General features: G+C 52.8%; 1 protein-coding gene across 1 annotated transcript in view; it reads left to right on the forward strand.

Moving 5' to 3' along the window:
- Positions 1 to 13,990: 13,990 nt before the first annotated feature.
- CTNNBL1 (catenin beta like 1) overlaps positions 13,991 to 25,568 on the forward strand; it is a 48,099-nt gene continuing 36,521 nt past the window's right edge. Inside the window, exons 1-4 of the mRNA XM_068207682.1 lie at positions 13,991 to 14,080; positions 22,052 to 22,240; positions 24,388 to 24,494; positions 25,366 to 25,505. Coding sequence (XP_068063783.1) covers positions 14,051 to 14,080; positions 22,052 to 22,240; positions 24,388 to 24,494; positions 25,366 to 25,505 — 466 coding nt within the window. The 5' untranslated portion in view covers positions 13,991 to 14,050. The remainder of the gene's footprint in view (positions 14,081 to 22,051; positions 22,241 to 24,387; positions 24,495 to 25,365; positions 25,506 to 25,568) is intronic.

Here is a 25,568-nt window from a genome sequence, read left to right on the forward strand (position 1 = left end):
GGCTGCCTGTGCCTTGAGCAGGTGCCTGCCCTGGGGCTGCCCTGCACCTTCCCACAGCCACGGGAGCTCTTGCCCGGCCACAGCCCTGTCCCACGGACCCTGCCATCCTCGCAGCCTCCCACAGCACTGGGGATGCAGATGGACCATCCGACCACCATTTGTGCAAGTGGCTGTCAGGGAGTGAGTCACTGACGTGCTCTCCCAGTGCTCGGGGGCATAGTGGTACTGGGGTTGTACAACCCCAGTCCCTTTGGCCTGTCTGGGATACCCTTCCCATGTCACATCTGTTGCGTCAGGACACTTCACTGTCCCTGGCAATGTCAAGCTGGGGATGGTTTGAATGCGCCCAGCTCGCCCACCTGGCATGGCTGCCCTGCTCACATCAGCGTTTTCCACTCTGCCAGCACCCATCCTCCTGCCGGAGGATGAAACCTGCCCTGTTCCTGTGATGTGCTCTTGCTGCTGGTGGAGGCAGCCCCAGCTCTGGGCATCTTGCAAACTTGCATGGGCCAAGGGTGCATGGGGCCAGGACATGATCCCTGCTTGAGTCACGAGTTGGTGTCTGCTCTGCCGGGGTCTGTCTCCAGGTAATTTAACCCCACAGTCAACAATGTGGCACGGCGGCGTGGCAGTAAATCAGTAACTGTTTGCCTTTGCCTGTGGTCCCCTCCCTGCCGGGTGTTTATGCAGGAACAGGAGCCGGCGCTCAGCCGCCTGCCCCACTGCCGCACCTCATGTCACCGGTGACAGCAGTGGGAGTGACACACGGGCAGAGGCCTGGGGTGGCAGGGAGATCATCAAGGTAGCCGTTTTCCCTGTGCCCTCCCGGATGGAGACCTTGCTGAGGAGCTGCAGGGACCTAGCCATGCTCAGGCTGGCTGGGATGCTCCCACAGTGAGCCCAGGGCCAGCATCGGGATGCCAGGAGTTAAATCAAGCATCTTGCAGCCCAGTGACCCCTGCACCAGGGCCAGAGCACAGTGCTGTGTTGGCCAGGGTGGGATGAGGGTGATAATGGCTGGGAGGTGAGCACACTGCCCACCAGGATGGAGAGGAGGGACCCGCACCATCCCTACCTGTGCTGCACAGAGACAGAGCCCACCTGGACCCAGCAGCAGCTTCTCTAGAGCAGCAGCACTGCTGCCAGTCCCACACCACCCACCCAAGGTCACTGGTGTCCCACCCAAGGTCACTGGTGTCCCACTGCGACTTGGCTGTGGCCCTGTGCTGGTGCTGTCTTTGAACATCATTGCCCTGGTCTGACCCTGTGACAACTCTGCCCCAGCATGGGGTGACCCCAGCGTGGGGTGACCTTGGTGCTGGCAGTGAGCAGCCAGCACTGGCAGGCTGTGAGAGAGGATGCCAGCACAAGAGCAGCTGGATGACAGCAGACGGGAGCCCAGAATTGGAAGGCTCATGGAAGGAGATGAGGGGAAAACAACAGGGGAAACAGAGCTGGCAGGAGCAGTGGGGGCACCAGTGGTTTTGCCCACACTTGTGCCCCAGCTTCAAGGTGCCCAGCTGGTTGCTGAAGGGACAATCCAGCTGAAGCTGCCCCCAGCCACCTGGAGCACCTGGAGAGGGACTGAGCAAGCTGGCAGCAGGGCCAGCAGCTCCAGCCCACGCAGTTGGCATCACCTTCTGACAGACAGGAATGCTCTGGCTCCTGTCCCCAGTGTATGGCATCCGGGATATTGGTGTCCCCACCCTGCCTCTGCCAGGTGCTTCTTCAGCAGAGGCTGAGGATGGCTGTGGGGAGTACAGGGGTCTGCCAGCTGTCCCCATGGCCAGGGAGGATCCTAGCTGAGCACATGGAATGAGCAGCCTCAAGCCAGACCCCAAAGGCTCGTCTCTGCTGCATCCCTTGTGAGCTGTGCCCACCACCACTGAGCCTGGTCACGGTGACTGCACCCAAGCCTCACGGGTAACCGTGCCTCCTCCATGGCAGCAGGGAAGGCGCTGGAGTCATGTCACCTGACTCCCGAGGGAACGTGGTCAATGATTAAAAGGGGCACATTGAGGTGCCCCCGAGCAGTGAGCCAGCCTCCCACTGCTGGCCCAGAGCAGGAATAGCGAGTACAGGGACACAGAGGGACACCCCATCCTCTGGAGACGCTGGGCCCCTCAGTCAGCAGCACAGGGTCCCCACACCATGAGCATGGACTGGTGCATGACCCCTCAGGTCCAGCTGTGCACCTGCTGAGGGCTCCTGCCACACTGCCACATCCTGCCACAGCCGAGCCCCCCCTGCCCACGCTGCCCCTGCGGCACAGACCTCGGTGGTGCATGGATGCTCCGGAGCTTGGCATGTGCCTGGCTTTGTGCTGTGGCATTGCTCCTACCTGCTCATTCCATCTGGGACCCCTGCCCCAATCAGCCCCGCAGTGCTCCAGGGGCTAGCAGATGGCATCCACCCCAAGCCCCCCAGCACTCACCTTTGTGCCCAGCAGTCGTAGGGGCTGCCTGAAGCTGGGCACAGAGGGTCAGGATGCCCAGGAGCAAAATGATGGTGGTCTTCATGTTGGTGAATGCCAAAGGTGTGGATGAGGAGCGCAGGTTGGCAGGGCTTATATCTGTGTGGGGCTGGGGAGGGGCCATGCACACAACCTTCGTGTGCCAAAACACTCTCTGCTGCTGCGTGTCACAGTTGTGCCCGAGGCAATGACGGCCTGAGAAATGATTTACCTGGCCTTATCCAGCCCTGGCAACCCAGCTGCAGAAGGGGGAAGGACCCTCAGCACCCTCATGGGGAAAGGGAAATGAAGCCATGGCCTGGGGTCACCCTACAGCCATTGGGAGCCCAGAACTACCCAGCTGTGACAAGTCATTAGGTGAATTTGTGAGATAGGAACCCAGACTGCTCAGGAAGATGTTTCCCTGGGGGCTGCTGTCCTGGCAGTGTGTCACTGAGGTGACACAGGGCTGTGGGTCTGCTGGGTTGTGCCCATCCCAGAGACCCAGCACCTGCCTGTCCCAGTCCTGGCCTGGTGCCTGCATCATGCCACGTCTGCCGGTGGAGCCTCAGGGGACAACCGGCTGGGTCCCTGCGGGCAAGCATGGCCTCAGGGGGAGCAGAGCGTGGGAAGCCTCCATGAGACACAAGGCTGGGTGCACGCGTTGCTGAGCACCATTCCTCCGTGGGGACAGGCTGGTGGCTCAGTGCCGACACGTCGCTGGCTGCAGACATGTCCCAGCAGATGGGTGCTGTGGCGGGGTCAGCACTGGGGCTGCCTCTCGCCTGCCCATGCTCCCAGACTGGTGACAGGGGACCCTGGGATGCCCAAGGTCAAAGGTGTGGGGGGTCGCAGGGAGCCCAACTGAGCATGTGAAGGGTGACCATGCCAAGGGTGAGGTGTGCTCTCTGCTCTTGGGGACACTGCCGTGCTGCCACTGCTGTGTCTGAGACTGTGCCAAGCAGGACCTCTGCTTCCTGCATCCCACTCCATGCAGACAGGGGCATGGTCAAGGGACTGCAGCCCTGCCAGGGGGCTGTTCTGTGGCTTCTCTCATTGTTGAGCTGTGGCTATGCAGGCACAGCTCTCTGTGCCTTACTGAATGGCAAAGGGCACCTGCAGGTGCTGCTGGCAAGTTGGGCAGAGGTGGGCTGGATTGGGGGGCAGGGCATGGGACTGGCAGGGCTGCAGCAAAGCACAGGGGACAGCCAGGTTTGCAGTGGGTGGAGAGGGAGAGAGCCAGGCTTTTTGAGGGACTGTTGGAAGAGACTTGTCCTGTGCTGGAGCTGGAGAATGGCCCCAGCTGGGGTCCCGGTGTGTGGGAGGACACCGGGGACACCAGGGACACGCCCTGCCTGGGAAGGTGTGACAAGGCCAGCCTGCCAGGATGCAGGCATCTGTGCTGAAGCCAATGTGACCTCTGTGGCCTCATCCAGGGTTTTACAGCTCAACGATCATACTTTCCCACTTGGAAATTCCTATGTGCGTCATCCCTGTTCCGAGCAGCCAAATGCATTTGTTGCTGGCAGAACTTTGTGTCTAAATCAAAAGGAAACATGAGCAGGAACCAGGGGCTTTGAGAGCAGCCTGGTCACATGCATGGGGTCCCTTTGGGTGACAGCTTTGCCCCAGTGTGGCATGTGCCACGGTGCAGTGGTGGCGATGTGGGGGTCACCTGCCTTTCCTGAGCAGCCCTGGCCCTTTGGCTGGTGCTGGCGGCCCCGGGCTCTGCGGGGCCCTTGCACTCTTCCTGCCCGGCTGCAGGGTGCCCGATGCGTGTCACGGCGTGGAGCGGCATCAGCGATGGCCCGTGCCACTCGTGCGGCACATGGCAGTGTGAGCCTGGCGTGCCCTCTGCATTGGGCTGGGGGACATGGACCCCCTGGTCTGGGCAGCCCCCTCCCCACCGGCACCCACTTCCCTCCCGCAGCCCCTCCCGGGCGGTGCCGGTGCCTCTGGCGGTTCCTTCCGTCCCCTCCCACCGTGTGTCGCCGCTCGGGGGCCGGTTCCGTCCTGGTCCCGGCGCCGATCTCTCTCCGCGGCCGGCAGAGGAGGCTGTTGCTCCGCCGGAGCGGGCCGGGATCGGACCGGGCTCTGCCGGGCTCTGGCAGCGCCGCCCGTCCCCGTCCCCGTCGGTGACCCAGCTAAGAAAAATGTGGAGCTGATGGAGGGGGCCCAGAGGAGGCCACGGAGATGCTCCGAGGGCTAGAGCACTTCTGCTCTGGAGCCAGGCTGGGAGAGCTGGGAATGTTCAGCCTCGAGAAGAGAAGGCTCTGTGGAGATGCTATGGCACCTTCTAGCGCCTAAGAAGGCCCCAAGGGAGCTGGAGAGGGACTTTGGACAAGGGCACGGAGTGACAGAACAAGGTGGAATGACTTCCCACTGACAGAGGACGGGGTTAGATTAGAGATTAGGGAGGAATTTTTCCCTGTGAGGGCAGTGAGGAGCTGGAACAGGCTGTCCAGAGAGGCTGTGGCTGCCTCATCCCTAGATTTAAGGCCAAGTTGGATAGGGGTTGCAGCAACCTGGTCCAGTGGAAGGTGTCCCTGCCCACGTGCTCTCGGACTGCTTGGCCCCGAGCTGGCGCCGTGGCCGCCGCTGGGTGCTGACATGAAAGTTCCTGTATGTGGGAGGCAAGGGGCTGGCACCTCATCCCCAGCACACTGTTCCTAGAGCTGAGGGAGCTGAGGGAGATCAGGGAGGACCGCAGCTGTCCCCCAGCTCAGGGTGAGGAGGGTGCCCAGCACAGGCAGGGTGCTGCCTGCTGCAGCCCCGCTCAGCCCTGCCTTGAGCTGTGTCTCACAATCTGGGGGTTAAACAGCACTGGCTGCCTGAACACTTGCAGGGACTGCTGCTCACTAGCAGCTCTAATAGCCCCTATCCATAATGCAGTGAAGCCAAGACAAGATGCAAGGGTCTAGGCTGGGCTGGTGCTGGCTGCTCACAGCTCTGTGCCACGCATGGCACCCGGCTGGTGGCACAGCCATGCGTGGCGCCTGGCTGGCGGCGCAGGAAGGCGGCCTCCCAAAATGGGGATTTTATTACAGCCATACATCACGGCGGCGGCCTGATGCGGGCAGACGGCGGTGATTTTTCTTCATGGTTTACAGACAAATGAGGGGAAGGAAAATGGATGTGAACTTTGCTATAGCGAGAGGTCGGGCACGGGCAGGGAGCTGGTTATGGATGAGCCAGGGACTTCTGGGGCTGCCTGCCCCTGGGGCCCCTCCCGGCCCTGCTCCAGGGGTTGGAAGAGCAGGGGCTTCCATCCCTGTGGAGGGATGCCTGGAGGGATGCTCTGCTGCTCAGGGGAACCATGTGAGCAGAGTTATTAATTCCAGCATAGTTTGGCCATGCGGTGACAGGTGAGCTGCTGTCACTGGCTGCTGGTGAGACCTTGGCTGCTTTTACCACAATTAAAGTTGCCTCCAAACATCACAGTCTTGCCCAGTGTAAGATAACAGCTAATACCCTCCAATAGCAGTTATCAGCTTCTCCATATGGTCCATAAATATTAATACAATTCTAATTAGTTCCTTTAAATACATTGCCTAAATAAAACATTTCCAGGGCAATAAATCAGGAGCAGGTTGTCCACTCACCCTGCCCACACCCATTGCACAGGGACTGATAAACCCCATGGTTTATCATTAACCCCTCCCCTTAGATCCCAGGAGAAGAGGGGCCCAGGTGCAGTGTGTGAGCAGGGAACGCCCTGTAACTCTCATCAGTAGTAATTCCTTGATGTATTTCCCGAGGTGCACCTGGTTTGCATTCCCAATGATTTGCTCAATACCAGCACTGCCCGTGTCTCATCCTGGCAGACAGTGGCTCTGGATTGATGGCTGTGTGTTGGTGTGCTCCTCTAAAGGATCTGTTCCAGCTGCAGCAGTGCCACGTGTCCCCTGGCACAAGGCAGTCCCTGACCCGTGAGGCAGGAGGGTGCCTGGGGGGCTGCTGCTCTGTGCAGACCCTGGCCTTCACCCCCACCTCTGAGTCTTCCTTCTCCTGGGAGGTGACAGCAGTGACTATCCTGCTCAGAGCTCTCCTGTGAGCTGGAGGAGATGGGATCCCTTCAAAGGTGCTGTGGGTGGGGGTGAGTGTGCACACAGGGTGACATTGCTCACAGGGGTGCAAGGTACACAAAGTGCTGGCTGGGGCACAGGCATTAGGTCTGAGGGGAGCATGGCATTCATCCTTCCAGCACTCTGGCTTTGGCAGTACCGGAAAAGAACAAATACCAAACTCATTTGCTTGAGGAGGAATTAATACGGTGTGAAGCCTGTAGTGGATGATTTAGGAAGTGAATTTAAAATCTCAACACAAATAGATTTTTTTATAAGGTCAGAGGAAAGATTAAATGCTACAGACAAGCACAGCACTTGCCATTTCCAGCATCACTTTCACCATAAATATTTTGGGCTGGCGCTGTCCACGTGGGTCTGAGGCTGCTCACCATGGCAGTGCTGGATGAGCAGGGGTGTCCCCATGGAGACCAGGATGCCTCACCATCCCCTTCCTTACCAGGTTGCTGCCAGCACGTGGAAGCAGCCAGCAATGCTTCATGGTAAGAGGAAGGAGAGGTGGTGTGTGGTCCTGGTGCTGGTGGTCCTGGAGAAACCAGCTCTAACTGCTCCAGTTGGGCAGGATCTGTTCTCAGACCCCTCCAGTATTCCTGCCAGTGGTGCAGGGGGAATCCAAACTGTGGTGCTCACCCGGCACGGTGTGTGCCCATTGCCAGTTCTTGGCTCCTCCTCCTGGTGCCTGGCAGCAACCAAGATTGATGGCAAAAGATTTGAAAGGCTCCAAATGTGGAGGTTATAGCACTGAGCCACCCCCATCCATCACCGGCCATTCATTACCAAGTAACACCCTGCACGCTGGGCTGATTTCACACCTTATCTGAACCCAGCAGCTGTGCCCTAAATCCTGAGTGCCGAGACTGTCTGGAGGAATTCGGCTGCCTGTGCTTAAAATTAGTGTTAGCATCTATCATTTCCCTACACCAAATGGCTTTTGTGTCGGCACTTGGCAGTGCTCATCCGTCACTGGGGCTCCAGGCTGCCCAGCACCATGCCCTCTCTGTCACTGTCACAGGACCCCTTGCTGGCAAAATGTCACCCAAAGAACAAGTGCAGCAGCTTAGCCTCTCCTTTCAGCTGGCCTGGTTGGCACTGCCAGCAGTGAGGCTGTCCTTTGTCCCCTCGGCAGGGCAGGCACCAGCTCTGCTCTCCCTGTCCCTCCAGCCCCGCCGTAGCCAGGCATCTGGCGCGGGCACAGCCTGACACGTGTCCTCTGGCATGGTGGCTCGCTGCCACAGGTGCCACGATGCCAGTACAGCCATGGGGCCGGGTGCCTCTGGCTGCAGTGCCCACAGCCATTCCCGGTGAGGTGAGTCGCTCCTGCCAGGCCGGTGCTGCCGGAGCTGTCGGTGTGATGAAAAGCCTCCCGCAGCAATGCAGATAACATACAAGCACAGGTCAGGCGAGGCCCCTGTAGCCCATCCATCAGGCGCAGCAGCTACAGGCGCTCCTGGTGCCACCATCTGATGCACGTTATCCGGCACAAATGTGTTTCTTCCCCCAAGGTTAAACGGATGAGTGAGGTTCAGGCGCTGACAGCTCCGCCTGCCCCGCGCCAGCGATAAATGAGCTGCAAGAACCAGAGGGAAAAAAAAAGGTTTGTTTTCTGTCAAATGCTCCTTTTGATGGTGCTGGCACGATCATGGCGGCAGTGCTGAGATGAGCGTGAGGATGGGCCCTGCTCGTGGTGTGGCTGCAGGGCAGCCAGCGATGGCACTGTCACAGCTGTGTTGGGTGATGGGCAAGAGCAAGGGCTTGGTGAGCTGCTGGAGTACTGAGTGATGCTGGCAGCAGGCACTTAGTGTGCCCCCAGCGTGCTGTCAAGCCATGCTGGGACTGGCAGGGACTGGATGGGATGGTGGCAAGCCTGATCCTTCGCAGGGTGCCTGCCTGCCCTGGGCGCTGCCCCAGATAGAGTGCCAGGTGGGGATCCCCCACCCTTTGCAGTGTCCCTGCCAGGCTGCTGCTGCCCTGCTCAATGTCACACTCAGAGCCTGTCAATGTGAAAAAAGGTCTGCAGGCGATAAGCGATGGGGCTGCGGCCGCGCCGTGCCGCCCGCGCGTGATTTACTGCGGCATCGCTAACGGAGCGCAGATTTTTCTTAATCTAAATTGAAAACTACTCAAGTAGAAAAATAATTTCATTGCTTCATCCTGAAGGGGCGGGGGAGAGGGAGGGGAAGAGTTATGCCAGGGCAGGCAGGGCCACAGCTGCCTGCACTCCCTGCGCCACCATTCCCCATGGCCTTGGGCAGCTCCTACGCTGGGGACATGAGGCAGCTGTTCCAGCTCGGGCAGAAAAACTGGGTTGTGTGGGGAGGGGGCAGCTGCCAGGACTTAGCTCTGGGGTGTCAGGGCACACCCAGTCCCGGCTGGAACAAAGCCCCCCAGTGCCAGTTGATGCTGGCACAGGTGGGGATGTGCAGCCTCACAGATAGATTGGTAATTTGGAGCATGAGTGAATTCTGGGAGCATTTGCTGAGCTGGATAATAACGTGCCCAGTGAGCTGCATCCCATGCATGCTGCCAAATTAAAGAAATTTTTTTCTCCTTTAATTTAAAAGTCACCGTTGGGAAATCTCCACTGGCCACAGCAGTGATTTCCCCTAGGCTGCCTTTCTGGAGAAATCTTTAATTTTGATTGTCACACTTTGTGGAGTTTATCTCAGGGAAGTAGAGCCATAAATAAGGTGCTGCTTCAGCACCCAGCCTCTAACTGTACCAGGAAAGTGAATGGCATTGCCATCGGTGGGGAGCAGGGACAGCCTGACCACAGGCACCCTCTCCTCTTGCACCTTCCTCTTCCCTCCCCCCTCCAGCCCCATCTACCCTCCGCTCAGTGCCTGGCTTCTCACAGCCTGATTTCACAGGTCAGCAACCTTTAATTTCCCTGGCCCATCCCCACCCCTCCCACCAAATGCTTTGCAGGTTCATGAAAATCTCATTAACCGTAATACCACGGCTGGGTTCCTGTGCTGGCACTGGAGCCCTCCAGCTCCTGCCGTGCTGTGCCCTGGCATCCAGCACCACGGGACCCCAGGACCAAGCACACAGGGATCCTGGCCAGGAGCTGTGCCAGATTTTCAGGGTGGGAAGGTGGCACTGGAGAGGGAGGGCACAGGCTGTGTTTTGCTCCGTGCTTACACCTTCACAGCCCCAGCTCAGCTGGTCATGGTGCTGTGGGGCTGGAATGGGTATCATGGTCAGACTGGGGAGCTGGCAGCTCCCAGGGCTTCCCCAGTGCCTCCAGCTCAGGGGAACCAGCACACAATTCTGATAAGGGGCCTGTCCTCTCCCTCCTGGGGCCTGGGGAGGGCACGTCCCAGCAGCTTTTGAGCAATTAGGAAGCAGGAAGGGATTCAGGCAGCTCCCTTCGGCACAGAGCCGGCACAGCAGTGCCGGGTGAGCTCGGGAAAGGTTACACCATTTGCATTTTACCCTTCAGTAATTCCAGCACTTACGGGTGCAATTAAGCAGCAGCCTGGTGTTATGAAGCTATCAGGGCAGAGAGACCTGAATCCCAACGAACTCCGTGTGCGTGCCTGTCCCAGACTGCTCCATCTGTCTGCGGTGACACTGTGATGCCGGCGGGTCGCAGGGATGGGCTGTGGTTCCGTCTGATGCCCATTGCTCCCTTGCTGGCGGCTCAGCCCTGTCCAGGCACCCGGTTTTGATGCTCTCGGAGGGTGAGCACACGGACGGGAGTGAGTGTTGGGATGGCGGAGCAGGTCCAGGCTTGTGCCATACTCATCACTCCAACAAAGCATCTGATCTGACGGTGCCCTCCAAAGAACAGCCCCTGGCCTGCTTTGTTTGGTGTGTGACCCCCTGATGCAGCAGAGCTGGATGGACCACGATGCCTGTCCCAGTGCCAGTGGCACATCTCTGCCGGGGAACAGGGTCTCCTCAATGTTCAGCAGCCCCTACCCTCTGTGGGAGGACAGGGGCTCTGTGGCCATTCTCCATTCCTGCTTCAGTGGGACAGCAGGCTGGGAGAACTGCTGCCTTTCCCTTTAAGCATCATCGCTGCTTTATTCGGAGGTTTTGAGTCCCGGCTCATGATTTCTGCAGCAATTTGGGCTGAGATTTCTCTCTTTCCCTCCATTATCCACTCTGATTAACTCAGCTGGCCCTGTCAGCTCCCATTCCGGTGCGGGGAGCCCTGTGAGAGCCTGTTAAAATGCATGAGCCTGTGGCAGTCACTCCACTGCCCAGCAAGGCTGAACCAAGGGAAGGGGCTGCAGGCAGCAGGGCCATGGTGGAACTGGGGACTTTGGGGGTCCAGGGACGGGATGCAGGTGCTGTGGGGGTGCCAGTGTCCCCCTCTGTCAACATGGGGGTGTCCTGGCCAGAGCTGAACCAGGGGGAGACCATGACCCAGTGCCCCCCACATGCCAGGCTGTTGGGCAGCTGAATCTTCCCCCATGCAAAGGCTCATTTCCCATTCCACTCTGACTTGTTCCCTTTTTCTCATTTTAATAAAGACGAAAGCATCCGGAAACGCGGCTGCACCCGCCAAAGAGTGAGATCTGACATAATTAAAAAGTGGCTTCAATCAGGCTGTTTTCCTAATGGTTTGTCATATCAGCCCGCACGGCCCTGCACCCCCTGTGCTCCCAACCCCCTGAGGCATCATTTACATTTCTTAATAACCCCTCATTAATATTCATGACGTGGGGAGGGTAATAACGGCTGAGTGCACACCACTAATTCAATTTCAGCGAGCCTCAGTGTGTTTAGTTAATCACTGGGGGACCTGGGTTACTCAGTACAATTATTTATTCGGAATTAGATCTCGAGGCGTCTGGGTTGAAACCTGAACTCGGAAAAAAATTAAACCAGGATTCTCCTCCTCTCCTCCTCCTCCCACCTTCCCTCGCATCCATGGTTCTGAGCATCCCCTGCAGCCCTGCTTTGCTGGGATGAGGATCTGGTGTTTCCATGCTGAGACCATTGCATAAGCCTCCTCTGCAGCTGCTGCTGGGTTCTGGCTCCTCTGTGCCCAGCCAGGGAAAAGTGTCAGGAAAGGCCTGGGAACATGGTCAGCCCTGAGGGTGGCACCCCATCACCTGTGGAAGGTGGGTCCCTGGGAATAGGAAGCCAGGAGTCCTTGTTCTCCCGACCAAGCCAAGTCCCAGGGTTTGCTCCAGCCTATCCAGAGCCTTCAGCCTCTTACCCAGCTTTGTTGCATGTTCCCCCTGGGAGAGGCTGGTGCCAGCCCCAGGCAGCACCTACCACTCAGCTGCTCGTCTCCATCCTTCATTTATTTCCTTGAGAGCTTTTTTAATACTTTGATTTTGCTCCTGGTTTCACCTTTTAATTCAGTATTTTGTCCCTGCGCTCCAACTCACCTTATTGGATGAAAATTCTGTTATTGCATCCTGCCCTGTAGGACTGGATGAGAACTGAGCTTCCCAGGCAGCAATGCGCTGCCTCGGTTCTTCAAATTCCTGCTTTTGTTTTTTCGAGTGTTCCCCCTGGCCTCTGAGTCCTGTCAGGGAGGCGAATTGAACATTTTCCATCCCTTTCTTTAGCAAGAAGCTCGAGGCGAAGGTGCCGGCCTCACTCGCTGTGCTCAGGCTGGGGCTCTGCTTGTCACGGATGGTTTTTGCCTTCGCCCAGCTCCTCCCAGAGCTGTTCCACTCAGCGGGAATGAGGTGCAGGGGAAGCCTCGGGGCAGGAGCAGCTCATCATACTCTGTGTGTGTCTGTGGGTGGCCAGTTCTTATCCCCACTGCTCTCCGCGTGTGTGCTACACCTGCTTGTTGTGGTTATCCTGGCTGGGGGTCAAGCTTCCCAGTAGCTGAATGCTGTTCCCAGTACGTGCCAGTACCCCTCGAGGGTCTCAAAAACAGCCGGGGAATTATCTGAACACTCAATATCCCAAAGCCAGATGAGCTAATAATTATCTTCTATTTATCTGATCTTTAACATGCAGATTTGTTGAGTTAATTTTGCCATGACCGATCTCCTATATTTTCTTGAAACAATGGGGGATGCGAGAGACTCCTTCAAAAACATTATGTATTTTTTTAATTTTCTGAGATTTCTCAAACTGGACTCCTGCTGAGATAACTGCATAAGAGCTGCGATCATTATGAAAAATTATTTTAGCTCAAAACCTGTTTGTTAAAGCATAGTTGAAATAAATTCAGTAGGATTTTTGGCCGAGTTGACTCTCTCCTAATTATTCTTATTTGTTAAATTGAGGAATGCCTCAGTCTCTCTGGGGTTCTGCATCTTGTGGAATTACAGAGCGATTTGTCACGACCTCAGCAAACAGAGGGGCCGTCACGTCGCTCCTGCCGCTACCGGCGTGTTTTCAAGGTGACAGCGGTCGATGACGGCGGCTATAAATAGCAGCGCGCTGTCAGCGGCCGCCGGCAGCGCCGCCTGCATTCCCGAGCGCGGCGCCTTTGGAACCTCGTGGAAAGCGTGTCCCGAGAACACGCCGATCCCCGCCGGCCCGGGGGGCAGCGCTCGGGGGGCCCTGCTGGGTGTCGCCTCCCCCCGCGGGTGACAGCAGCTCCCGGGCCACAGCGGGGACGGGACCGCCGGTGCCCGCTTCGCCCGCGGCACCGGCTGCTCGCGGCAGGGCGGGCCCTCCTGTCTCCGGGGCTGCGCCCGGGTGCCGTCCTCTCCCCGCCCTGGGCCATGAGGCACCGGGGGACAGGCGGGGAGCCCCCGAGCCCCGCTCTGGGCCATGAGGCACCGGGGGACAGGCGGGGAGCCCCCGAGCCCTGCCATGAGGCACCGGGGGACAGGCGGGGAGCCCCGCTCTGAGCCATGAGGCACCGGGGGACAGGCGGGGAGCCCCGCTCTGAGCTATGAGGCACCGGGGGACAGGCGGGGAGCCCCGCTCTGAGCTATGAGGCACCGGGGGACAGGCGGGGAGCCCCGCTCTGAGCTATGAGGCACCGGGGGACAGGCGGGGAGCCCCGCTCTGGGCCATGAGGCACCGGGGGACAGGCGGGGAGCCCCGCTCTGAGCTATGAGGCACCGGGGGACAGGCGGGGAGCCCCGCTCTGAGCCATGAGGCACCGGGGGACAGGCGGGGAGCCCCCGAGCCCCGCTCTGAGCCATGAGGCACCGGGGGACAGGCGGGGAGCCCCGCTCTGGGCCATGAGGCACCGGGGGACAGGCGGGGAGCCCCGCTCTGAGCTATGAGGCACCGGGGGACAGGCGGGGAGCCCCGCTCTGGGCCATGAGGCACCGGGGGACAGGCGGGGAGCCCCGCTCTGAGCTATGAGGCACCGGGGGACAGGCGGGGAGCCCCCGAGCCCTGCCCCGGGGCCCGCGAGGGGCGGGGGTGAACCCACTCCCGTTTGCGACAGCCCCGCGCCGCTTTACGGCAGTGTGGCGGCTCCCTCCTCTCCCTTTCCGGCACTGCTCCCTTCGCCTCGCTTTCCGGCAGTGTGGCTCCCCGCCACCCGGCCTGCGCTGTCTGCCTTGCGGCAGGTGTCGCGCGGCCCCGGTGGTTTGCGACAGGTTCCCGGTGGCGGGGCCCGGTGGGTGCGATGGACGTGGGGGAGCTGCTCAGCTACCAGGTGAGCTCGGGAGGCTGGGCCGTGTTGGGGGTGTCACGGTCCCCTGCGCTCCGGCCGCCAGCGCGGAGGTGCCCTCGTCCGTGGCCCCGCTGCGGCGGCAGCGATGCTGCTCCAGCTCCGGTGCGGCCGCGGGCCTGGGGCGGCCACCGTGCGGGGCCTCACCGGCCGCACTCGGTGCGCTCGCACGGGGTCTGGTTAAAGTGTCGCTGAGTTCTGGGGGTCTCTCCCCTTCTTCGGCGCGGCGGTGCCCGGTAGGAGCCGATTGCCGGGGGCTCCGCGGCACCGCGGCTTTGCCGGTGTCGTTTCGGCCGCAGATGGGCAGATTGGTGCCCGCCCGAGCTCGCTCCGTGGCTGTTCTAGCATGTCTTTTCCTCCCTGTTTTATGACAAAACCTATTTCATTTCATTTTTATCAAAACATGTTTAAAAAAAGTTGTCTTTGTAAAAAAGTTTGCCTTTACTCGGTGCGTTTTCTTCCCTTGCCCTGCGGTCACTGATGGCTCCTTGTGTGTTGATTTATTGTCCCAGGAGCAGATTTCGGGTGTTCCCTGTGGAACAGGGAATGAAGGTAGGAACTGCAGGAACATTTGGATGCCTTGCCTGGGATAATGCCGGCCTTTGCTTCAGTTCTCAGCCCGGCTGCGGCCGTGGGGTTTCCCTGGGTGAGGAAAAGGCCCCGAGGCATTATCAGCTGTGTAAGAGTGGCCAGGTCTGCTCCCCAGCTGAGAGCACAGAATTCCTGGTGGGACTCGCTGCCCCTCCCTTGGGGCACAGGGGGGAAGTGAAGGGGGCGTCTTGCTGTTCACTCCATGTGTGTGCTTTGGGAACGTGTTGTTTGGAGATGCTCAGGGAAAAAAGAGAAGTTGCTGTTGGGTTTGAGAAGTTTCTCGGCAGTTTTCCCAATGGTATTGAAGTTTCTGGGGCAGTCTGTCTTTGAGAGCTCCACTGGATTCTTCCTTGATAATCTCCAGGATGTTTCCTTCTGTGGATTGCTCTGTCTCAGACATCCTTCCACATCCTGCTGCGTCCAACAGCACAGCCCTGCTGGTCTGACATCTACTCCACTTCTCTAATTCCCTGTCCTTTTCAAATGTGATTTTTCAACATCAAATTAGAATTTTCATTTCTTACCTTCCTTTGATTCTTTGGCCTTCTCCACCCCATCTGGGGTTTAGCAATCCCTTACATGTCTGGGATGCAGATTAAGGCACAGAGATAAACCTGAATGAACGTTGTCATTTCTAAACCAAGTTCCAGTTTGGGGTTTTGTTAGTTGGTTTTTCTCTTGCTCTCAGAATGTGAACTCCCCAGGATTCCCTCCACTCTGGAGGGAAGTGTCCATCCACTTTGCTTTGCTCTCTTGGGTTTTGTGCAGCTTTCAGCACGGTGAGGGGGTGATTGCTTGTGACAGTGGGGGCTCTGTTCTGTCGAGGTAAAGAAGTGCTGCTTAGCTGCAGGGTATCTAAATTTTAATTTCATTTCTTGCTGCTAAAATTGTTCTTAGCTGTGGGGAAAAGCATTCTGCAGCTTTCAGCCAACTGCTGAAATAGTTCCTGAAGGATTTATCCTGGCTCTGTGCTCTCCTGGACAGCACAGCTGAATGCAGGTGCTTCTTGTGTCAGTAGCAGAGGTGATGCTTTAGTGAGCATTGGAAGTCAGTGGTGCTGAATTCAGACCTCCAGAACTGGGGGCAATGCTGAGTACAGGTGAAAGAAGTGGAGGAGCAGAAGGCAAACAAATAGCTCTGGTTCTGAGAAAATGAGATTCCCTTCCGTGAGGGCATTTCCTGCTCAGAGGTGGGGAAAAATAGTTGGAAACAGCAGATTTCACTGCCTCCCATCCTGTGGGTCAGGCTCTGCCTTTGGGGAGGGTGGCTTGGCAGCTCAGTCAGCAGCTCCTGGCCCACTCCAGCCCTGGATTTGGGAGCTTCCCTGCTCTGGGCTGAGCTGTGGGCTGGCTCAAGGTCTCCTTGGCTGTCCTCATTGCAGGGATGGTACCGGCTGTCGAGGAGGTGGTGTGGTGCCTCAGCTCTCTGATTTTAATCTCTTGCTGCAAATGAGTTGGTCTTCTCAACCTCCCTCAGCACAACCCAAAATAATTGCTTTCCTCTTACAGTGTTTTGAATTTTCTCCTCTAAATGTGTAATCTGTGCCCTTGCTTCGGTAAGAAGATGTTCTCCCTCAGAGCCAAACTTGGCGTGGAAGACTGCAGGCACCGTGCCACCAATTCAGCACCAAGTGTCTGCCAGAACGGGAAAAGAAACCTCTTGCAACAAGAAATACAATTAAACAGCACCTGGCCATTTATACAAAGCTCAGGAATCCATAAACTTTATGTGTTGCTGCAAAACAGTTGCAGATGGTCTAAAGTGATGATTAAATATTGCTGCTGTTTGCCCGGATCCTCCGTGTTTGGTCTCTGATTACAGAGGGTAATTAAGAGGATAAAGCCGACACCGGGGCTATTCAGAGTCTTCTTTCAGTTGTCTTGGGAGGGAATAAGGGAGATTATTTGAATTCTCATTAAAGGCAGATTTCATCACCGTCAGTAATCATTGCAAAGCGCTGATTTTTTGCTGGAATGTCAGTAAAATCAAATAGCAGAAGAAGCAGTAGGGGATGGGGTGAGAGCTGCCTTCACTGTGCTGGGCCATCTCCCCGTGCTCTGGCGGGGTTGAGTGCGGTGTGTACGGGGATGGATCTCTGTGTATCCACGGGGGCACATCTTCATTTCTGCTGCTGGGACGGATAATTTGCTGTCAATTTGCAATGTAACAGATGCATCTGATGGTAGGGGCAGCTCAGCTGAGCTGGTTGTTGACTACTTGCAGCATTGTTACCCCAGCAGCTCCTCTCCTGGCGGCAGTTAAAACAAGGAGCCGACATTGGCTCAGCTGTCTGCCTCATCCCTTGGCTCTGCTCCTGGGAGTACATCCCCATGCTGCCAGAGCTGTCTTGGTGCTCTCACAGGGTGGCAGGTGAATCTCTAGTTTATTTCCCAATGTGCTGTCTCTGACCACCAAACCAGAGGGTGTCAAGAAAGATCCCTGTCCTGCGCCTCCCTGATGTGTTCCTTGGGTGGTTCAGAGCCTCGCAAGGGAGGCTGGAGGGCACAGGGGTTCATTCCCTCTGCAGTGAATAATCTGTATTCATGTGGATACAGTGTGCACCTGTCATTGCATTTGCCTCAGATTGCGTGATCTTGGAGTTCTTGGATCTCTGAGATTTCTGATTTTCCTGGGGTACCAGTTCTTCCAGTTTTTAGCACTCAGACCCTGCACCGTTTAGAAATACTGTGTGTCATGCCTCAGGAAGAAAAAGCACGGGAAAGTGAGATTGATAGTTGCCTGGTTTATCACAAACATTAGAAACAAAATTAGGAAGTCATTGAAGATTCCTCTGGAGATTAGGATCCCAAACTGACAGCTGCTGTGCTGCTTTCTGAGTGGCTCTTTGGAGCAGGCTGGGATGTGGACACAGAAACTGCATCATTTATGAAGATTTATTTCAGACTTCATTAAGAAAAAATTTCTGAGGTTCACAGTAATGAGGTTACTTACAAAACAGATACCTTAGTAATATGAAACTCCTGAGTATTTCCTGAGTAATATGAAACTATTGATACCTCTCTAATCCTTCCTTATGTTTGGCAAAGGCTGAAGCAATCAGGATTGTCAGAAATGTGCGTTCTGATTTTGTGGCGTACTTAACCCTGATATTAATGTGCAATCACTGCTTGGAGGGAGCCCAGGGGCGCTGGCAGATTATTGTGCTTTGATTTAGGACTTTGTTTCCTTGTTCCTCCTGGCACACGTGGTTGGTGCTGCTCCTGCTGCCCACACCGAGGTCAGGCTTGGCCTTTCCTGGCTGTGCATAGACCAGGACCTGTGTCAGGTGTGTCTGGGGAAAGTCTGTACCCAAAGGCTGGGCCCCAGGGAGTGTCTGGCAGCTAACAGACACAACCAGTACAGGAGGACTACAAGGGAAAGGGAAAGATAATTCTCCCGTTCCCAATTACCAGCTTCTGTTTACTTTATCATATTTTATAAACAGTAGCTTTTTTTAAACCCTTTTGTATTCATTGGTTTTTGTGTGGTGCTATCAGTGTTAGATTTAAATGAAAATGCCTGCTGAATAAATTACTGTGAATGCCCTGCATTCATCAGGAACAGAATTAAGCTTAGCTAACATAACAATTGAAAAATGCTTTTCTTGTGCATTTTCTAATGAATTCTAACTTCTTGCCAGATTCACCTTAGCACAACTAAGTAAAAAAACCTCACATTTTGTTTATCAAATGATTAACTTTACTTTTTCTACCAGAAAGGCAGAACTTGTGCAGATGTCTCTGAAGCTATGGAATTGGTTAAATAAATGTGTTTGGACACTGTGGGAACCCAGGACATCCCTCTGGCTGCCCTGGCTGTCTCGAGACCCTGGCACAAAGTCAAAAACACCTGTGGCTTTGATTTTAGCCCATGGGAAAAACTGCCAACTTTGTGTGAGGAATTACAAGCCACAAGGGTTTGAGTAGTGTGGTAGCTGAATTAACACAGGGTGAAAAAGTAGAATTTTGGGGTTTTTAGAATGGGGTTCAGGGGACAAGATGGAGGGATTTGTGTGTGTCCTGACCTTCGTCTCCTTCTTCTTGTCCTCCATGTCTTGATGTGATGGTGACACTTTTCTATTGGTTTGAGGTAGAGACACACTGTCCAACATAAATGATAGATATTGGCATGTTATTGTAAACATAGTACACATAGTTTTTAGTATAAAATGTGAACACCGCCCTAGAGGGCAGACAGAATGCCATGGACGACTTGCTAGAGAGAGCTCAGCAGGTCAGAGAAAGAATGTTATAAATAAGAGAAAATAAACAACCTTGAGAAGCTGACCCTACGCATTCCGACTTCTTCTTTGGCCATGCGGGCTGGGAAACGAGGACTTTTACATTCTTGGGTCACCTCGACACCCGGACCCCAAGAGGACACAATCTGTGTGTTTGCTGAATGAAATGCACCAGGCTCGGGGCAGCAACCTATGAGCTAAATTCTTGCTAGTTGGTAACAGTCCTTTGCAAAACACAAGTGCAAACCCAAGATGAAAATCAATGAACAGAAATTAATGCCTGCCTTAAATCAGCTGTTCATGACTGTGCATCTCTTGTGGAATGAGCAGGACCCAGGTGTTCCACTTGGGCCTTGGTTTTGTGGCTTTAATAAGTGCTGGTTGGGAACTGCAATGTTCTTAGCGAGGTTTTGCATAACATCAATAAAGAGAGGCAAAGCCTTAATGCCTGCTTAATAGCGTTTGCCCAGAATTCAATTACTGCCTATTGCCAGGCTGCTGGCAGCGTTAATGATCGCACGCGGGGCACTTCCATGATTTATCATAATGATTCTGCTGTGTGTTAGAGACGCCTCCCCCAGCAATGCATAAATACAAAAAAGGGTAAAATAATTGAGATGGAAGCAAGGGTGTAAATTCTGATCTTGAGGATTGTGTACTCAGAGGAAATGGGGATGGTTTCATGATTGGGAGTTTTAATTTAGGTTTTGTTCTAGGATGCAGTCCCTTCCTATGGCACATTACTTTGCATCTGACAGACCCCCAGCTCCCTCAGCCTCTCCTTACACCTCAGGCTTGCCAGGGGCTTTGGTCCTTTTTAATGTTTAGAAATTAGAGTGAGGATTGAAATTCTAATTCCAAATTAAGAACATCCATGGCAAATCTTGTTGAGATTTAGGTGTAAATTTCGGGATTTATGTCATTAATTGTTGTATTTGTGTTTGTGACATTAATCTGTTAAAGATGGTTTAGGATGAGTAGGGTATTACCCAGGAGCGAATGGAAGGATGTAGGAAGGGGCAGGGCCCCTTGTGACATCAAGGACATCGAGTAAGGAGTGTGGATTTACTGAAGTTTTTTTCTTGGATGATGTCATTTAGAAGAGCACCTTTTCCTTATTCTTTTTATGGGGTTGCTGGTTGCTCAGGGAGTGTTTGAATTATTAGTTGTTGTCAATGACACATTTTTTTCCAAATGGATCTATGTGAAATTATATTTTAATGTACCTAGAAGATAAGTAATAGGAATCTGCTTAAAAAAAAACCTAATCCACAAAACCCTCCAAGCAAATAAATTTTTCATTTCACAGAATCTCTGGGTATGCTTCCACGTCATGGCTATTGAATTATGAGCTGAGTAACTGCTTTAAAAGTGCATGGAGGCACTTTAGAAGGGTTTTAAGTCAGGAATGTACCATCTGTAATGGAAATGGCAGAGAAGATATAGGGAGAAAAGAGACAGATAACAGAGCTTGAACAGGTTTGCCTGGGAGTGAGCAGATACAGCTCTGATTTGTGCTAATGTGTTGTCTGGGAAACTTGATTCTGCATCTTCCCTAAAGTGGTGACAAGGTGGTAACCCTGAAAACAAGGCGATCCCAGCTAGGCTGCTGTCTGGCCTGCTTCTTAACTATAATTAACTCCTCATGTGCTTTTTGGGGCTGGCGGGGTGGGCTTTATTTTTTTACATCTCCTGAAAGCAGCATTTTCTCCAGAGCAGATGATTTACCAGCTTGTCATTGGGCTGTGCCACTGGTGCAGCATGTGGTGGAACTGGAACCATAGCTGGATTCCCTTAGGAGCCTGGAAGGTTTATTACCCTCTGCAGCCCAAAAGTTCCTAACCTGCCAGGGAGCTGGAAATTCCCATCTTGATGCTCAACCTAGTGCCAGACCTTGAGGGATAATGACACTGTCACTTATTTCCTCTGCACCTTTCTTTGGATCAAACATGAGGAGGATCTCAGTCTCACATAAAAGCAGGGCCTGTGTTCATGGAAGCCTGGTTTGACTTTTGCCATTTTAGACAAAGGGTACCACAGAGCAGAAGGGGCTGCCTGCCAGGTGGTATTTTATAAATTAAGATGGACATGTGTTAGACCTAATGAGGTTACAAAATCACCTACCAAGTGATTTTGTACATCACTTGAGCAGTGATGTAAAGTAAAAGTATTTTTGTTATTATTTTATTATTCTTGATACATAGACTCCTTTTAAATAGTAAAGAATTAAGCTTTGTTTTGCTGTAGTTATAGAGCATAGAGTACTCCTATTCCAGCTTGGTTGTCCTTCAGAAATGTAAGAAACCAAATTTAATGTCCTTGTAGTTTTTGAAGGGAAAGGTTTTTCTTCTGTTGCAAATGCTTTTATCCCTTTCTGCCTGAATGAAAACATGGGATTAGGATTAATGGACTTCTTCTTGTCCTTGGTGAATTACTTTTAATTTTGACAATCAGCTAGAAATAGTGGAATAAAACAGTAGGTTGTTCCAAGCAAACCGTGATGGTTTGGGCGCTGTTTAATCCCGTGCCAAGCCCCTGCAGAGCTGCAGCAAGCAGCAGTATTCTTTGTCCTGCCTACTCTGAGTTGGGCTGATTCTGCTTTTACTTGTTAGCAGACTTGGGACAGAAGGATAGGGGTGAAATGGGAGGCACACAGGAATTCAATATAATCTTGTATATGTTGTGGGTAAAAAATTATCTTTCCCTGCTGTCTGCTGAGTATATCAGTCTGCTGGCTGTGAAATGTGGGGTTGTCTCAGCTGAGTCAGCAGATTGGGATTCCTTGATGGGCAGCTGTGCCCCACTGAGCAGGGCTGTTCGGCCACTCCTTGTCTGTGCACTCCTTGTCCTTGCTGTCTATGAAGATATTTTCCTGTGAATTGTGTTCATAGATCAAAGAAGGTAGGATGTTGACACAGCTCTTGGCAGAGGCATTCATCTACTCATGTGATGTTCCACTTCACTAAATTAATTTCCTTTCCAGTTTTCAGAGTTGTTAAGTGTCGTGTAAGCAAATCTTTTAAACTTGTAAGAATTTCCTCAGTATGGCTTGTAATATTGGTATTCTGGTTTGCAAGGGTCACTAAACACTTGTATTCATTCACCTTTTATTTCTCTGACTTCAGCCTAACAGAGGGACAAAAAGACCCCGTGATGAAGAGGAAGAGGAAATCAAAGCACGTCGGAAACAAGCCAGTGCCCGAGAGCATGGTCGTCACAGGGAAGAGGAGTCTGCTGCCCTGGAAGAAACTGATGATGAGAAGAAGAAACTTCTTCAGATAATTGAGAGGGATGGAGAAGAGGAAGATGAGGAAGTAAGTCCTCTGGGAAAGGAGAGGCAGCAGAAATAACCAAACCCCAAACCCCTTCTCTGTGATTTTCATTTCTTGCCATGTAGGTGGTGAGGCTTAACGTGATTTTTCTGTGCTCATACAGCTTCAGTTTGTGGGTCTGCTTTCCTGCCCTGCGAGGTGTTCATTAATTTCAAATTTCTCAAATATATCAGCTGAAGATTTAAAGCGGAGGCAGAAGGGAGAGGGCTTTCAAGTCTAATCTCTGGTCTGAGAATACCCAGATTGCTTTCCAAAGTATATTTTTAGGAAACAGTTTCTGTGTTCTAACCAATTTCCTGACTGTTGTTTTCATCAGTACCCCCAACCATGCAGCTTCTCCCCCTCTTTGTAGCTGTGCAGCAGCAGCAGCAAATAAACAAACATTCTTCTGTACAAGAAAGGTCTTGGGTCAGAGGAGGGGGGTGGCAGCTGTCAAGGGTAAGTGATTTCAAGCCTTGGAGACAGAAATCCAATGCTGCATTGGCCTTTCTGCCAAGGGCCAGGGAAAAGATCACTTTATAAATGTGACACATGGATTGGTATAAATCTAGAAGATATTTGCTTCCTGTTGCCTGTGTCCTGTTTGATAAAAAAACAAGTGATATTCACCACTGCAGAATCGTGTAGCTTTGTAAAATATCATTGTCCTTTGTATACAGCATTGCCAGCATCTGTCTTTGAGAATCTCCCTCTTTTTTTGATGTTGAGCTATTGCCATGACAGTTGTTGCTGATAGCAGAGAAAGATAATGCAGGATTTCTGTAGCATTTCAGCTCCAGGGAGGATGGATTGAGAGAAGAGTCCTTCTGATTTGCTGGAGTCTTGTGGATTCCTGCAGTATGCCAGACCCTCATCTTTGTCAAGTGGAGTCCTCCCAGCCAGACATTTTACAGGCTGAAAGTCCAGGCTTTCTATAGAACTCAAATCTCTTGTTTATTACTTTGGACTGCAGTTAATATAAGTGCCATTAAAATGTGCTTTGTCCCAGTAAATTTGATGTGAAGAAGCTAATCTGTAGGACACTGCAATGCTGAATGCAAATTCAATACCAGATACAAAGCAGATCCTAATGGAGATATCGTAGTGATATGTGTTAGAGGAAGCAAAGAATCAAAGGGAACAGAAGGAAGCAGTGTCAGCATGTGCGGGTTGAAATCCCACTGCAAGCAGAATGTGCTTTGGGCACTGTAGTATTGATTGGCTGAATGGGATGGTGACATGAGTGGGATGGCAATGAGACAGGTTGGGCAGAGGAACGGAGGAAATCCAATCATAACTGAAGGCTGGGCTCTTGTTATTGTAATGGAGTTTGCTGAAGAATTGGAAGTTTTCTATCTCATACCAGGTTCCTGCTTAGAGTCACTGACCAAAGAATCTGCAACACCAGCAGCAGCTGAGCAGGGGATGGGCGCAAAACTTGGCTGAAGATGGGAGGGTGTCTGGTTTGGTTTTTGTTTTAAGAGCTTCTCTTAAATGGTGGTTGTAACACAGTCAGAGGAGAGGGAAGAGGTTACACAGGGAAATCTGTATCATCAATTTTTTAATAAAAGAAGTGCATTAAAGTCATAAACTAAGGAAAATGTTTGTAGGTGTCAGGGAGGCAGCCAAGGTTGCATTGCTGCTGTACAGTAAATATACAACTCCAGCTGAGAAACACCTTAGGAGCATTTACGAAATAAAGAGAAAATACTAGAGTAGAATATTGATTTATTTTTTTTTTCTTCAGGAAAAGGCTTTAAGATAGCAGTGAAAGCTTATCCAAGTGAGGAAAATGCGGAAGAACATAAATTCAGGGCAGTTAAATGTAGACTTACAATAGCACAAGGGACTTCTGCAGAGAAGCTCTCCCTGGGCACAGGCTGTGAGTGCAGGTTTCCTCTATGTCAGAAGCAAAAAAAACCTTGATATGAACTGGTGCTGCCAGGTTCTAACAGGTGTAACAGAGCAGCTCGAGGTCTGAGCTGGAATGGGTAGTGATGGCATGTGAGGTGTTTGGCAGCTCTCTGCAGTGACATTCCAGAGCTGGCTGGAATTCCCAGGGCCCTGGGCCTGGCTGCAGTCTCATCAAATTGCTGATATTTTCTCCAGCCATCCAAAGCTCACTTTTCTGCCTTTTCTGATTTGGTCAGGAGGAACCTTTGGATGAAAGTTCAGTGAAGAAGATGATTCTCACCTTTGAGAAGCGGTCCTACAAAAACCAGGAGCTGCGGATCAAGTTTCCCGATAATCCGGAGAAGTAAGACTATGCTTAACTCTTTTTCCTTTGATTTTAGGTGTAAGCCTAAATCAATTGGTGGAATATAGAGATGTTTTCAGTTACATAAGGCTTATGTAACGGCAGTTATTGCCTTTCTTCTAAATATTATTTGAAACTGACTTTGTTAATTAAAAATGGCTTTGTTGAGACTCTGGTGGGGTCAATATATGGCTGGCAGCACAAAAACCATCATCAGCAATAATGAAAGGTTTCATTCCATCATTTCATGTGAAGGCGTGTGCTTGCATACCAGCCAGAGGTTTGTGTGGGGAAGAAATAATTTCATGTTACCCAGTGCTGTGGTGAGCAGAACAGCTGGATGGGCTCAGAGAGCCAGAAGTGTGTTTGTGTTCTTGAAGCCTCTTCCTCCCTTCAAGGTGTTCTGTTATTCACATTAAAGGGATTTCTTCCTACAGTTCAATGCCTTTATTTTTTGTCCAGTTTGCTGTCCTTTCCCTTACCAGATTATTTTTATGGACTTCAGACTCCTACAACCCACATACTAATATGTGCTAGCTAGGGAAGGTGCAGCGCTCTGCAGAATTTTCTCTGCAGGTTTTCTCATGTGTGGCTGCAGCATCTTGATTTTAATTTCTTCTTGAAATTCTAGAACTGATTTACAAAATTGGAATAAATGTGCTTATTTACTCTATGTAAATTATACAGTAGAAATGTTTATGCTGCTGCAGGATTAGACTTCAAGGGGCAGGTATAGGACAGGGAGGATAGTGCCTGGTGCACCTGGGGTGCTGGTGCCATGTGCACCTGGGTTGACAAGTCCTACATGGTGTCTCCTGGAAGGTAGTGGTGTCTTCTTGCCTTTTCGTTATCCTTTTTTGTCTTGCCTCAGGTTTATGGAGTCAGAACTGGATTTAAATGACATCATTCAGGAAATGCACGTGATCGCGACGATGCCCGGCCTGTATCACCTGCTGGTGGAGCTGAACGCTGTGCAGTCTCTGCTTGGGCTGCTGGGACATGACAACACAGATATCCTTCAGTTGTTAAAGCAGCTCTCATGGGAGAGGCTTTCTACAGACTTTTCTGTAATCT

Source organism: Anomalospiza imberbis, chromosome 17 (genome assembly GCF_031753505.1).
Source record: "Anomalospiza imberbis isolate Cuckoo-Finch-1a 21T00152 chromosome 17, ASM3175350v1, whole genome shotgun sequence".
Classification (NCBI taxonomy): Eukaryota; Metazoa; Chordata; class Aves; order Passeriformes; family Viduidae; genus Anomalospiza; species Anomalospiza imberbis.